Source organism: Ochlerotatus camptorhynchus, unplaced genomic scaffold (assembly GCF_037179485.1).
Source record: "Ochlerotatus camptorhynchus isolate MF236.1 unplaced genomic scaffold, CSIRO-AGI_Acam_v1.1 ptg000041l, whole genome shotgun sequence".
NCBI lineage: Eukaryota > Metazoa > Arthropoda > Insecta > Diptera > Culicidae > Ochlerotatus > Ochlerotatus camptorhynchus.
The window spans coordinates 1934868-1950603 of NW_027040532.1; the positions used below are offsets into that span (position 1 = coordinate 1934868).

The window sequence follows — 15736 nt, forward strand, 5'->3', positions numbered from 1 at the left end:
TCTTTTTTTATTCTAGCAACTAGCAGAGATTTATTTAAAGACACATGAATATTTACAATAGAGAGGAAGCGAATGTTCGTCACTTGTTTTGGTATCCTTAGCACTTTATTCAAATTCAACGATCTAGCATCTCCAATCCTCATCCTGTTCCTTGTGATAAAGAATAGCTGAGATTTCGACCGTATTGACTTTTAGTACAATGTTAATGTGGTGATTGCTACAAGATAATGTAACAACCAACGAAACCTGTTTCCTAGTAAAATAGTTCTTATATTTTGGTATGTTCTTTATTTTTTGGTATCGGTGCTGAGTTTTCACTTGGCATTAAGTCAAATACAGCTAATGGTTGGTTCATACTTTTACTTCGATCATGCATCGAAATACAGATACTGCTTCACGGATGCCTCGCTCCGCCCAATTTTTTCGGTCTTCTTCTTTATCAACACTCACTCACTCTTAACTGTAATCAGCGGGGCGTCGTCCAAATTCGAGTTGCACCAAAAAACATCAATATCAACAATAACAACAACAATTATCAACGTTTATCACCCGACCGAGTTTGTCACGCGACAACCATGTGACAGACACCAGCATCGAGGAAGGTCGAAAATCACTTCGAATTGGGCACCACCCAGCGCCAGATTAATAGATAAAAAACCGTTCACTTTATCGACACTTAACTCAATTTTTCCTGCAACTCACTCACCGCACGCAGGTCGGGAGGTTTACGGGGAAGAATACATTCAACTCAATCAAACTCGCCATAATCAGAAAGACGGCGTACATTATGAGACATGCGTATCCAACTCTCCGATCTAGCCGGAACTTGTTCAACCAGAACGCAACGTACAGCATCAGCAAAGTCGACAGCAGCGAGATGGCCGAGTATTCCAACCCGGCAGAATTGATTCCTACCCAATGGTGACCTTCTTGGATGGGCGAGAAGGCTGCCTTAATGAACCATGGCAATCCTAAACAGAGCAATATGTCGAAAGTGTTGGAACCAATCGAGTTACTAATTCCCATCGAGCCGTACCCTGAAAATGCGAAGAAAGATGTTGATTATCCATTATTGGAAAAACATTTCATACCAACAAATCTCGTGTCAATTAAAGGCTTACCCTGCTTTGCAACGATTACGCTCGACACGGCCTCTGGCACGCTGGTACCTGCTGCCAAAAATGTGATTCCCATAACCGAATCGGGTATTTTAAGCGTGTCGCCTGGAACGAGATTAGCCGGACCAAGAAAACAAAAAGTTTCCAAATATACCAAATTAGATATCTGTCTGTTATCTGTCGTTTGATTAGCCGTGACCGCGGGCTCACATAGATTAAGTCGTAATTTTCGATAAACGTTTTAATTTCCGTAGCAAAGTTCGAAGAGTGACGTCAAATGTGTATTATTTAGGGAAACCTAATCAGCGTTTTGATGCATGCTGAAAGAATACTACCAATGAACGGAGTTGAACACGGGCTCGAAGCTCGTTTGACAAACCACATGCAAATGCTGCGCAATCGCACTAATACACGTAGGTATGTTTTCAAGCTTAGCCCTCGAAGGTTTCAAGGGCTAGAGTAGGTCAACGGTGCCAATCTCGGCAAAAGAAACAAAGTGCGTAGAATGTGTCTGATCCATTTTATGCAACAGAAAAAGAAATTTAGCACAGAATTGCTTTAGCAAACACACAACTACTCTAGCCCTTAAAACCTTCGAGTATTAAGCTTGCCTCTATTATGACAATGTTTGTACTGTAACTTAACAAAATGAAATGTAGCCCCTAAATATTATTGCATATTGGGCAAGTGTGTTCAACTTTCTATAAGAATTGATCAGGAGTTTCTGATTTCAGTAGCTCAAAACGTTTTGGTGAGCAGTTGTTGAGTAGTATAGTTGAAAAGTACAAAATGTAGTAACGTCACGGAATATAGTCGTTCACCAAATCATTTAGAGCTACTCATATAGGCCTATTCTGAGAGGCATGTGAGGTGAGGTGACGGTGAAGTGGCAAATATAACCCCAGGTGAGGTGAGTCTCCGTGCAAATAAAATGGAGAGTTACCTCACCCGAGGTGACAATTGTAACTTCACTAGTGACAGCAAGTCACCTCACTTCACACGCCGCGCAGAATAGACCTAATAAACTCTTGATCAAATCTTATTGAAAATTGATCCCACTTTCAAAATCTGCAATAATATTTTAGGGTTACTTTCCATCATTTTTTTTCAGTTACTGTAAAAAGACATCCTGGTAGAATGTGTCATCGTGCAATCAACATGAAGAACTATGGTTAGGCAGAGTTATAAGTCATGCGATGGAGACGCCTGGTTCCTGATAATTAATCAAAGTTTCAAAATCTAACGCTGGGCTGATTTTAAGTAGGTAAATACATCAAATCGAACTATTCATCTTTGTAACCAATTAGCATCAACCGATGAAGTGCGTCACTGCAACTTACCGATAATCGTAATCATCCACGCAACCACGTACGACAGTGATCCAATCCAGACAATGCACATGATGAACGTCAGCGGAAACCAATTCTTGTATCTTGGTTTTTCGCAATTTGGAATGGTGAAAACAAACAGCAAATAGATTGGCCACGTAATGATCCATGAAAACTGCCGAAATTTGCTCTGCCCTGACGGATACTTGAAAAGTTGAAATTCCTCTTCCTTCTTGTCAGCTGCCTCTCCCGGTTCCCCTCCAGTGCAACCATTATCCAACGCACCGACGTCCTTTTCCGGACGATCTCCGTTCAGTGAGTGTTTCATCGATTCCGCACTATCGGTCGACGGTTCAGGTGTCGTAGGACTAGGCGGTGGAGGTGGTTGGTCATCGTCATCTATGCTGGCGGTGCCATTCATGCTACCGGCACTGTGACGACGCTTGTTTTGCTGTTGCGTTTGCTGCTGCTGCTGCTGCTGCTGCTGTTGCTGTATTTGTTGCTGGTCATTGAGTACGGTTGCTGCTGCTAGGGCCACTACGGGAGCTGGTCCATCTCCTCCTCCCCCACTGGCACTGATCGCCTTAATTTGCATCTCCAGATCCGCTGACGTCAATTCATTATTGCTCGCATCGATGTGAGTAACGTTCTTCAAATTGCCATTCTGTTGGAAGTGGCTTATACGTAACGGGAGATGCACATCAATTGCTTCTGTGGAGAGAAAAATTAAGAAAGATATGTTTAAAAGAAAGAATCGTAAACGTGCAGTACTACGGGCCTGGACATTAAGGTCAATGTGAATTGATTAAAACACAAGAATCGAGTCGTGCCCAGCTGGAGAATATAGCAATGAGCAATGTGTATTTTATGGGATCAGAGTGTTGTGACGTAAAGGTCTTCGACGTCATCAGCGTTGAGTCAAGTGCTTGATTTAATTGGCTTTGGAATTCTCAAAGTGTCTAACGAAATGATACGACATACATGTGCTTAAATTGACATATCAGCAATATTAATATATAAAAGTTGATCTCATTGCAGATCATACATATAATACTTTTGGAAGTGGAGGGGGTTATTCCGAAAGTCGGATTTTCACTCGGTCACTAGTGAGGTAACAAAAGTCACGTCGTGCGTCAGCACGACTTGACGTTTATCAACTCACTAGTTACAGAAAGTCACTTCCACTCTTGGCAGAGCCCCCAATAATAATCACGATAAGATACGCATTAGCTATGGCAAAATTTTCCTAATGTGGAATCATGATAACGCCAGTGTTTAGAAGAGTGAAACATAGAAAATGAGATCTTCCAAATATTGAATTCACAAAAATAGTAGCCCAGGAACAATAGAACGCCATTCGCCCAGCTCTGCTTATATGCGACATATTTTATGTATGCGTGGAAGTGTGGACCAATAGTGGAGGTACGTTAGTGCAATGTGTTCCTATAGTAGCTTATGGAGACTCCATAAACCACTTTAGGAACACATTGCACTACCGTACCTCCACTATTGATTTATATTGATGAGCTGCCAAGAGCTTTTTTATTGTGAAATTCCCGATCTTTCGGAAACAAAATATTGTTGGAACTGTAGAACCGCGAAATACATTCTAAAATGACCTAAAACTACCAACATTTAAAAGAAAACTACGTTCAATTATTATTTAGCTTTATTTAGGAGGCTTTCAGCCTTAGGCTGGTTCGCCTCCACTCTACGTTCAAACCGCGACATCTAGAAAATGGTGTGACTTAAAGGGTGTCCCACATCAAATTGCATCACGGAAAAAAACGCTGTAGAAAATTACCTGGTTGACCGATCCTATTCAAACTTTCAGACAAAAAAATACAACCCATAAGTAAGCTTTTGGTATATTTCTTTCATTCAACTTCATTACCATAACCGTACGCTCGCACCTTACGCTTAACTCCACTCATTAGGTTCTGTACAACATCTGGCTGCAGCTTCTTCTGTACGGAAACCCACTTTTTCTTCATGTCTTTCTGAGATTTGGGATGCTTCCGTAGTGCCTGCTGCATAAAAGCTCAGTATTTTTCGATGAGCCTTAGTTCCGGTGCGTTGGGGGGGTTCATGTCCTTGGGTACGAAAGTGACCCCGTTGGCTTCGTACCACTCCAGGACAACATTTGAATAGTGGCACGAATCATGATCCGGCCAGAAGATCGTAGGGTCCTCGTGTTGTTTCACCAGAGGAAGCAGACGCTTCTGTAGACACTCCTTGAGGTAGATCTTTCCGTTCACAGTCCCGGTAGTAACGAACGGCGCACTCCGTTTACCACATGAGCAGATCGCTTTCCAAATCATGTATTTCTTGGCAAACTTTGAAAGTGTCTGCTTCCTTGCTTCCTCCGGAACATCAAACTTGTGCTGGGTGGTGAACAACAGTAGCCCCTTAAGCTGCCGGAAGTCCGCCTTGACGTAAGTCTCATCATCCATGATGGGACAATGAGGCTTCGTCAGCATCTGAGTGTAGAGTTTCCGGGCCCGTGACTTTCCCACCGTATTTTGTCATTCGTCACGATTTGGAGCCTTCTGCACTTTGTACGTATGCAGTCCCTGCCGGTCCTTAGCTCTCTGAACAAAAGACTTGGACAGATTCAACTTTTTAGCAACATCCCTGACCAGGCATGGAAGTTTTTGTAGGTTTTGTTATTAGCTACAACTTTTGCTCATAACTCAAATCTGTATCTCTTATGCATCACGAAATACATTCACTGAAAAACAGTAGTGGCTTCTGTTCGCTCTGGTTTGTCATGCATCAGAAATACGGATTTGACTTGTTAACCGAAGAAATACCGATTTGACTTGTTAACAAAAGTTGTAGTTAATATCAAAACCTACAAAAGCTCGGTACATCATTTTGCGGAATGCTGTTGATGAAAAAAGTTAGAGGCAAATGAATGTAAATGAATGCAAATGATTTTCCATGCCTGTCCCTGACCGAAGCATTGGGATTCCGCTTAAACGCTTTCACGGCACGTTCAAGGACGTAGCCAGGTTTCGAACTAAGGAGGGGCGAAAAAAATGAACTATGGAAAATTTGGCCGAATACCATTTCACTGAACGCTATTTCACCGAAAGCCTTTGTGTTGCTGAGTTTAGGCCCCCTCTGGATATGCCTATGGACACGCTTGTGATCCTGATCACTAATAGAACATCCATTCTGACCGCATTTCTCCTTCCTTTCGATGCTCAGAGTTTCGTAGCAACGTTTAATAACACGACTCACCGTTGACTGCACGATTCTTAGTTGTTTTCCGATGTCCCGATGAGAGAGTTAAGGAATTTCAAGGTGCTTGCTCAAAACCAATTCGCGACGTTGCTTTCGGGTGATGCAATTTTTCCAACTTTCGAAAAACTGACAGCGATAAAAATACAGTGTACACACTCTAAACTACTTCTACCCAAATTTTCAAGAGAAAATACTACAGCGTTTTTCCGTGATGTAGTTAGATGTGGGACACCCTTTAGCAGCACTTTTTCATTCAAAATTTGATGTACTTTCGTTATATCAAGTCGAAAAAATAACCGAACCATGTTGTAGATATTTTATAAAAAAAATGAGTTTTTTTCAAAAATTAAAACTTTTTTTCCATCATTTCTCCACCTTAACCAAAAGAGTAATAGGTGGTATTCAGTATCCCCAAAAATAAATAAAATAAAAATAAAAAAATCCGCTCTTAATTGGAACGATTTTTAAGTAGTTGAAGATGCTAATTTTAAATAACAGACTAGAGTGGTAATTTTTATACGCTAGATGAGGAGATGAAAGTATAGAGTTGATAGTTCCGTTAGAGTTCGGCAGTGTGAAATTGTTTGTATAGAAAGTAGAAAGCTAGCAAGGACAACTTTTATGAATAAAGGTACATATCGGTTTGCTCATCTCTCTTTACCAAACTCCCACGTTGGAGAGGGATGGTGATGGGTATTCCCCCCGCCACCACTGGGAGTTTGGTAAAGAGAGATGATCAAACCGATTTGTACCTTCATTCATAAATAACCACTCTAGTCTGTTATTTGAAATTAGCATCTTCAACTATGTATATCGTTGACTTCACGCAGAAGTAATATAAAACAAATAGTTACGGTACGATTTTTAAGTTTTATTTTAAATTAAAAAAAAATGTGACATTTTTAATGCATGCATTTTTTTCAAATAGTTCCAGATATTTCCTACAACATTGCCCAAGGTATCAAATCGGTTGGACAAACATTTTTCGAGTAGCAGTTTTCCGAAGACTACCTCGTGCGTGAATTTGATATCCTTGTGAATTCTGGTGATCTCAACTAAAATTTGTGGAAGGGCTTCCCGTTTTACTACGCTGAAGATATCGTCAATAAATGTGCTTTGTCCTTCAGGATTGTCTCCAAGTTGGCCATGAAAAGTTCGCACAGGAAGGGGATAGGGGGTTTCCCATTGAGGCTCCTTTCGTCTTCTTGTAGAAGCTACCTCGGAAAGCGAAGTAGTTCTCTTCCATACAAAGGTGGGTCAGCTTAAGGTACGTCCGAACCTTGAGTCTCCATGCAGCGATAGACTGATGCAAAATTTGACTTTTTCGCTCCACAGTGCTTAAATGGTTTCAAATCGGGTCCTGATTAGCCTCCCAAAGTTACAACTTATTTGGTTAGAAACAGACTTCGCACAAGCCATTTGAAGTTTACATGTAAATTACTATGGGAAATCTCAACTTTTTGTTCATTGCCTTCTAGTCTTTTTCCATATTGAGCTACGACACAGTTGGATAGCCATTCTTATAGAAAAAAATTTCAGCTACAACTTTGCTAAAGATCGTTTCTATGTAAAACGACTAATGAGACAGTAAAAAGTTATTAATTATTTAAGAGATTGGTAAACTTATGACAAGATCAACCAGCTGCTCTGTAGGCAACTCTGTATTTTGCAGTGTGACATAATGTTTGTGTCCTATTCAACGCCCCAGAAACACCAATGTTGCCTGCTGAGCAGTTGATTGAGCATGATCATAAGACATCAGCGCATTGAACCATTGATAACTTTCGATCCTTGCATTTAATAAAAAAGTGGTCTCCAGCAAAGTTGTTGCTGCGAAAATTTCCTAAAAGTACAGTTGAAAGCTTTTGAAGCAAACCGATATGGTGAATTATTAGATAGACACGAACAAAACTCTTAGTTTTATCATAGTAATTCCCATACAAACTTCGAATGGTTTGTGCCATCTCAGTTTCTCACCAAATGGGTTCACATTTTGAGAGGTTAGTCAGGATCCGATTTGGAATCGTTTAAGTATTGTGGAGCGAAAATTTCCAATGTTGCTTCACTCTAATGCAGCATCCTCTCGTTGTGTCCTATAAATGGTTGATCGCTTCCGTGACCGGTACGCTGGGAAAAAGAGCTGTCACGTCGAAAGATACCGTGATCTCGTCCTCGTTGATGTTTCCTGAAGATTGTAGTTGCTGGGTGAACTCCTGGGTGTTGCTAACTGCTTTACTCTGGAACTGATTTTTAATACTCTGGATCTCTGTGACTAGCCACTTAGCTAGCTTGTGGGTGGGGGAACCAACTGCAGACACGATCTCTCGCTTTTCATTCCCTGGTTTGTGGACTTTGGGGAGACCTTTGATCCTGGGTAGAATGGGATTGGATTCCCGTAAAGGACCTACTCCATCTCCTAATATTGATTTGCACTCCTTCAGTGCTTTCTCTACGCGTTTCACTATGTTCTGTAATGGGTCTACTCGAAGCTGTCTATACGGTCCGTTGTTAATCTTCGTTGTCATCTGATTGTCGTAATCTTCCTTGTCGATGATAACGACCGCGTTGCCCTTGTCTGCTTTCACATAGTACTTTACTTTTCAGCTCCTTTACAATCCGAGTTTATTTTTTGTTGGCGCGACTTTGCTCCTGTCCGTCCTTGATTATGTTCGATGTGATAGTCCTGACCATATATTCTGTGATGAAGTTGGAAGTGTCTTGGTAATCACTGTCTCTACGTCAATGATCTGCTCCACGCCTGGCTTGGTTGTAACCGCGCATTCTAGCCCCTTGTTGAGGTGTGTAAATTGTTTTTCTGTGAATGCGGTCGTCGATCGGTTGACAACCAACTCATCAATGGAGTGGTGATGGTGGATGGGATCTGCTCACCCGTTCGGTGTGTCGTCCGTCTCCGTTGAGACTCGTGTCGTAGTCTGTAAAGCTTCCTATCGTGCAGCTTCCGTTTCCTATCCGATTCGCACTCCTCTGCTACCTTGGCCCTAGACTATTCCCATAAGACGCTCCTAGAGTATTCCACTCAGGTGCCCACATTCATCAGGATATATCAACAGAGGTTTCATGACGTGTATGACGGAAAATTAAAATATGTACTTATAGTATTTATCATGTGAAAACACTCAAAGATTACACGTAATAAGTTTAATTTATCTTCCATCCACATATTTATCTAAAAAAATAAAAATACGGGACATAACGCATATTATACAAATTGAAAGAGCGGTGAAAAGTGTCGGTGAAAGTGATGAGCAAAGCAACGTCGAGAAAATCCACAGCCAGACAGTGGTTCTAAGCGTGCTTCTTTTTCATGTTGATAGTCTAGGTGTTATAGAAATGATGCGTTCAACACGTTGTATGAAAGGGACAAAACTCAAGTTAATTTTAAAGCTTCAAAAATGTAGACCCCTGATGGATAATGGTTTGAATATCATTGGTCATATTTAATGAAAATGTGATATGATATTCCACTTGACATAACCAAGAGAGGCAATGATATCGACCATATGGAACAACAATCTGGAATATCCAGAGCCGTTTCTAAAGTGGCTATGAGAGATGATTTGACCATGTGAAACCATGATTCGGAATAAAGTCTAGAACGCGCAAAAATTGGTCAACTTAAAATTGGTGTATTTCTGTTGAAAATGCATAAAAAAAACCTGAAATGTTGCATTTGGAAGTTGAGAGTATATACCATGGTTGCTATGATGAGTTTTCATCAAGGTTGCAAATACTCATTTCAGCTAAAATAATGTTTTTCGGAATAATAAAACCAACAGATGGTATGATGACATGTTTTACTTGTAACTTACAAGAAGAGGCTACAAAGTATGCGTTTGAAACATAAAACCTGTAAATTTTGATTTCTATGAGTCACAATCAGCGATTTGCTGATAGCTGAGTGAGTGAGTGAGTGAGTGAGTGAGTGAGTGAGTGAGTGAGTGAGTGAGTGAGTGAGTGAGTGAGTGAGTGGGTCAAAAATCGCTGATTGTGACTCGCATGAAGTGAAATAAACAGGTTTAATATGTCAAACACATTCTTTGCCACCTTTTCTTGTATCTTACCAATTCAAAATATGATCATAGCATCTAATTATTTCATAATTTAAAAAAAAACATTGTTTTAGCTGAAATGAGTATTTGCAACCTTGGTTTTCACCGGTTGCTCTCCAGTTTTCAAAATGACGTCCAAGCAAGAGGAGCAGCGTGTCAAAATTTTGCTCGCGCAGCAAGAGAATCCGACGTTCTCACACGCCAAGTTAACAAAATTGCTGGATGTGGCCAAATCGACTGTGATAAACGTTTTAAAAGTGTTCGGGGAGCGTCTGTCGACCGCCAGGAAGCCTGGAAGCGGCGGCAATTGGAATCCGGACGTGGCAGCAACGACGAAGAAGGTGGCGGTGAAATATCAGCGGAATCCTAACCTCTCCATCCTCCATCTCACTGACAAGCTCAATGTCTCCTATATTACTATGCAGCGGGCCAAGAAACGAGCCGGGTTGTCAACGTTTAAGAAGGTGAAGGTGACGAACCGAGATTACAAACAAAACACGTCGGCAAAGCCGCGGTCCCGAAAGCTGTATACGAATCTGCTCACATAGTTCGACTGTGTCGTCATGAACGACGAAACTTATGTGAAGGCGGATTTCAATCAGCTTCCGGGACAGGAGTTTTATACCGCATCAGAAAAAGGGAAGGTGGCTGAAATTTTCAAAATCATCAAACTATCGATGTTCCCGAAAAAATATCTCGTCTGACTGGCCATATGCACGTGTGGTCTAAAAAGCGGCATTTTAATTACTACGGGAACCATCAATCAAAAGATCTACGTCCAGGAGTGCCTGGAAAAGCGGCTGCTACCATTCCTAAAGCAACATAATAGACCTGTGCTGTTCTGGCCGGACTGGGCAAGCTGCCACTTTGGGAAAAAGGCAATCGAGTGGTACGATGCGAACAACGTGGTTGTGGTACCCAAAGACCACAACCCTCCCAACAGCCCAGAACTCCGCCCTATTGAACGGTATTGGGCCGTGGTCAAACGGAATCTGCAAAATTTAATGGAAGGGATTAAGCGGAAGGCACGCCATTTTGGATTCGGCAAACCAAAAGAATAAACGAACATTGTTTCCTTTAAATATATGAAAAGAAAATATACAAAAATAAAAATAAGAAGATTTTTGTGATAAGAATTTTGACTGAATGAAACGATTTTTTTGTCGACCAATTTTTGCGCGTTCCAATCTTTATCCAGAACCATTTCTACGGAGGCCATATGGCTTCATGGATCTCTTTTGTGTGCCATTGGTCATTTTTCGTTAAGTTGATGTGATTTGATAAGTCGTTTGATAATGATATTGATACTGAAAATATCCGGAACCGATTGTATGGTGGACATATTGGTTATCGTTTTTAGTGCCATTGGTCAAATTTCATCGAGTGGATGTGATGTGATATGTCGCTTGATATGGTTATGAGAGATATCAAATATGACCATACGGAACCATAATCCAGAATATCCGGAACCGGTTCTACGATGCACATATGGCTCTATGGACGTCATGTTTCATAGGTTAAATTTCATCGAGTAGATGTGATTTTATATGTCACTAGCTGAGTGTGCCCGGTCTTGCTCGGGATTCAATATTAGCTTGAGTTTATGCGCCGATTTAAAAAAAATATGCTATATTGTACGTAGCCCCCCCCCCTATTATCTAAGGGGCTACCCCCTATCCTTATACCCCCACACTCGCCCCCACATGCCTAATTTGGTTCCATTTGCTTGATTAGTTCTCGAGTTATGCAGAAATTTCTGTTTCATTTGTATGGGAGTTTTATGGAGGCGAACCAGCCCAAGGCTGAAAGCCTCCCTAATAAAGATAAATTAATTAATTAATGGTATGGGAGCCCCCCCTTACAGAGGGGTCTTGAACCATCATAAGAACCTTTCACGGCCCCAAAAACCCCTGTATACAAATTTTCACGCCAATCGGTTCAGTAGTTTCCGAGTCTATAAGGCTCAGACAGACAGACAGACAGACAGAAATTCATTTTTATATATATAGAAGATAGATTTTATATGGTTATGATAGATAACCCAAGTAACCAAAAGTTCTGATAAAAGGCTTTTTGTGGCTTAAGCAGCATGGTTGAAGGTGGTCTATAGAATTCTAAGCAGCCTCATTTTTAAGTCGTTATAAGAACTTAAAAGTTCCGGTACCATAGTTGAAGAGCATTCTAAGCAGCTTCTGGCGGAACTTGAACGGAACTTTTAGAAAATAAATTAAAAAAGGTTTTTGTCCTCTACACCAATTCTATATTTAAGTTCGCACTTTTATGAAAGTTATTTCTAAATGCAGGTATTAATTAATGCAGGTATTCATCATCATTAGTAGTAGAATTGGAACTGTTTGAAAAATTTAACCCCGTCCTTCTGCGTGAGAGTCCCAGCACGAACCGCTACGTCATCTGAAATATATTAAAGTGAGCTGTTGTCCCGCCTACTGTTGGAGTTTTCAGTGCCATCTGACTGTCTTGAATACGAAACACAACACCTTGATGAATTTTAAATTGGTGTTTGTCCGCTTGGTATTCCAACACATTTGTGGCGCAGTGGTTAGCAATCGTAGATCGCATGTTGAATACACGGGTTCGAATCCAGGAAATTACTATTCAATTTTTTTAATGTTTGGTAGAATGTTGATGCACTGCATAAATATAAGAATTATTATTTAATCAGGCCACTGATAATTTCATATTTACGTACATTAAATTTGGTTACTAATAAAGATTTGAGCGGATTGAGCTTGAAAGTTTTGTCGGAAATTTATTTGAACTTAATGGAACTTGAAAGTTCTGTCAGAACTTTATTCGAACTTTATGGAACTTGAAAGTTCTGTCGGAACTTTATTTGAACTTTATGGAACTTGGAAGTGATTTTAATCGTTGAATGCGGAACTTTCGATTACTTGGGAATAAATATGATCATATGGACCAATAATCCGGAACATCCAGAATCGATTCCATATGGTCAAACAATTCCATTGGGTTTGTCACAATGATAGGCAAGATATATGATAAAGATTTCACCCCCGTGCTAACGAATTCTTGAATATATAACAAAGAGAGAGCTGCCTGGGGGGAGTACCACCCAACAGATGTAAGAACCAGTCACCGGAATGATGTATCTCTGAGATACAAATGATTGAAAATAAAATGTTTGTCCCGGGCTTTTATGGGTTAACGAGTTCCACAATATAATCCAATATTACCATTCCTATACATCTCAATCATGAACCAAAACATACTGATTGCCGCACCGCGTTTTGTAGATTGTCGATTGACGTTGAAAAAGATTAACAGCATTCCAATAGGACTGCGAATATAGCACTTACGTAATCAACCAAATTATTTCCACTGATCACATTTTTTTCCTTGATTTGTTTTCCGTGCTGAGCACCAATGCTCCCGACGCCAGGGAGGCAGCTCCCACACCTGGACCCTACATATCGACCCATCAACTCATGAAACGGGGACCAACGGCTTTACTTCCCTTCCGAAGGAAGGCGTGATGTTATGCCTCAGAACATCGTGGCAGTGCCGACTGGAATTGAGCCCATTCCTGCTGGGGTGAGAGATAATCACGCTTACCACTACACCACTGGTGCCGCTACTGATTACATTTTGAATATTTACATATTAATTTGTAATTTTGCATATTGACCTGAAAGACGAACATTCCAAATTCGACATAAATTCTCATTTGATTCACTCCTAGTGTAGATAAATAAATACATTAGTAGCTCTTTTCGCCGCAGAAGCGCTCTCAACGTCATGAAATCGGTTCGTCAGCAAAACAGAAGAGTGAACCATATTGTTGCTATGATATATTGGATGTAACGAGTTTTGAAATACTAGCCGTTTTTTTTTTGCAATTCATAAACCGAGTACAAAAACTACTAACTGATACAAATAATGAAATTTTATATAAATTTAAAGCAATACATTCAATTTCAAAATAACTCATCGATTCAAAACTCTGGACACGACTCGATATGATACATTCCTCCAACACCCAGTTACCTTGTTCTCTACTGGAAACCGATTTGATACTACAGGATGCATCTTGCGATCTGCGTGTGCGTGCGTGCTTCAATCCATCTGTGTGCAAACACAAGAAATACAAATATATGTGCTTTTAGTTTTGTGCAACCAGGTTAAAAACAAAACATTGATTAAAATTTGTCCACCGCCACGAACCTACAATAGAGACCTATTAAGAGACCCAGCATGACCCATCCTATTTCCCCAATAGCCTCGGTAGCTGACAACAGAATTGATGAAAAACCGAAACTCACCTCTGGCACATTTCTGAAACGCTTTGTCGTAGTACATCACAGCAATGTACACGATATACAACAGCACCAGTATCAGTGCCTCATACCACTCGACCCGTTCGTCGTGGATAATGCAGATCAGTATTGCTACCGTAATGCCATAGGCAAGGCAGTCTCTCGTCAACGGCCACCAATCGAGTGGAACTACCTGGAACAAAAATGCAATCGCAACCATACATAAGTGAAGCCTTCGTAGCCTAGTACGGAACGAACGACAAAGTAAGGCAAGCTTCCTTTCTTCATTTCGATTAATACCAACCATTCCGGCACCGATCCCACAGCAGGCGGCCACTGCCAGGATATTGAACACCGCTGACCCCACTATGGTGCCAACGCCGATGTCGCCTTCGGTGATGAACGTTCCAATCACGTTGACGAACAGCTCCGGCGCCGACGTCGCCGCTGCCATGAACGTCGCTCCGGCCACGTCGTTTGACATGTTTAACGCTTGGGAAAGTAACAATCAACATTTATTAGTTCAGATCTCACTCACTTGCTTCTTTTTTAGGTCAGGTATTTATATATCAGATGCAAACACCTGTATGACTCAACTGATTAAGAAGAACAACAGCAGCTTTAATGTGACTCACCATGGCATATTTTTTCGACGGCAGGTACAAAATACTTATCACATACTACAGCCAAAGCTACAAATAAATATAAACTAGCGATTGCGTGTAACACTATGGCCCCGTTCTGTCTCTGTTGCACCGAGAACAGATCTGACGGGAAGTCCTCTATCGCAGGTGGTGTACAGTTCAGCCCTGTGGAAGAAAGAAATACCAATTGATAAATCTGAAATTCTAAGATGCCCCACCATCAGTGATAACCAAAACGATTTGCATATATACGCGCAAATGAATCTCATTACACGAGATCAGGACAGCGTTCTTTGATTTGAGAGTGCAGATTTTGTCATGCTTTGAGGCTACCCTATTTATGCGCGTTGAGGTCGTGTGGGAGTTGATAATCTAATTTGAATAACCGCAAAGTAACTTTTGCAAAATATGTCTGTCCTACGAGCATCACTAATTAAAGCTACGTTCTAGCATTCTTATCTACTGCCACGCTACTACGTGGCGCCTTATGGATTATAATTGAGTTAAATTAACGGCAATTAGCGATACCATGTGAGAATTGCTACGATGCGGCTTTTGCTATTGAGCTTAAATTATCTGCAGACGGATCTCTCGGGTCGGAATTGTATCGGTCAAAGCAAGTATGTCGGTCTTGATATATATATTCAACACAAAATATCTACGTTCTTTATCGGGTTTGAAATTAACCGAGGAAGCAAAAGTTTACCAACCAACATAGGCGAAGTTAGAATTTCGCTGGGGGCAACTGAACCAGATATTTATATTTTGTTTAGCACTTTCAAGATTCTTGAAAAATGTTTCAAATCCAAATTTTTTTAGAACCATAATTTTTTTTTCAGCCTTTGAGTTCGAAAATGATGATTTTGTATTTTTTTGTTTTTGAAAAAAGCTACTAGATCGAACGTTAATGGGCTGTATTAGTCATTGGACCGAAGATTGAACTGTGATTTCTGTGAATTTAAAAAAAATACATCTAATAAAAATCATTTCAGATGATTACAGACTTAGAAAAATCCTCGAGATTTTTCAAGA

The 15736-nt window shown here is 40.6% G+C and overlaps 1 protein-coding gene across 2 annotated transcripts in view; it reads right to left on the minus strand.

Moving 5' to 3' along the window:
- Positions 1–265: 265 nt before the first annotated feature.
- The window catches only part of zyd (zydeco), a 62651-nt gene continuing 47180 nt past the window's right edge, over positions 266–15736 (minus strand). Inside the window, exons 2-8 of one of the 2 annotated variants that reach the window (XM_065236901.1) lie at positions 14696–14869; positions 14365–14552; positions 14067–14253; positions 13792–13869; positions 2459–3157; positions 1122–1223; positions 266–1037 (exon numbers count right to left, since the gene is read on the minus strand). In XM_065236901.1, coding sequence (XP_065092973.1) covers positions 703–1037; positions 1122–1223; positions 2459–3157; positions 13792–13869; positions 14067–14253; positions 14365–14552; positions 14696–14869 — 1763 coding nt within the window. In that variant the 3' untranslated portion in view covers positions 266–702. Of the gene's footprint in view, positions 1038–1121; positions 1224–2458; positions 3158–13791; positions 13870–14066; positions 14254–14364; positions 14553–14695; positions 14870–15736 lie in introns of those variants that run through there. The other variant, XM_065236912.1, reaches the window with a different exon arrangement.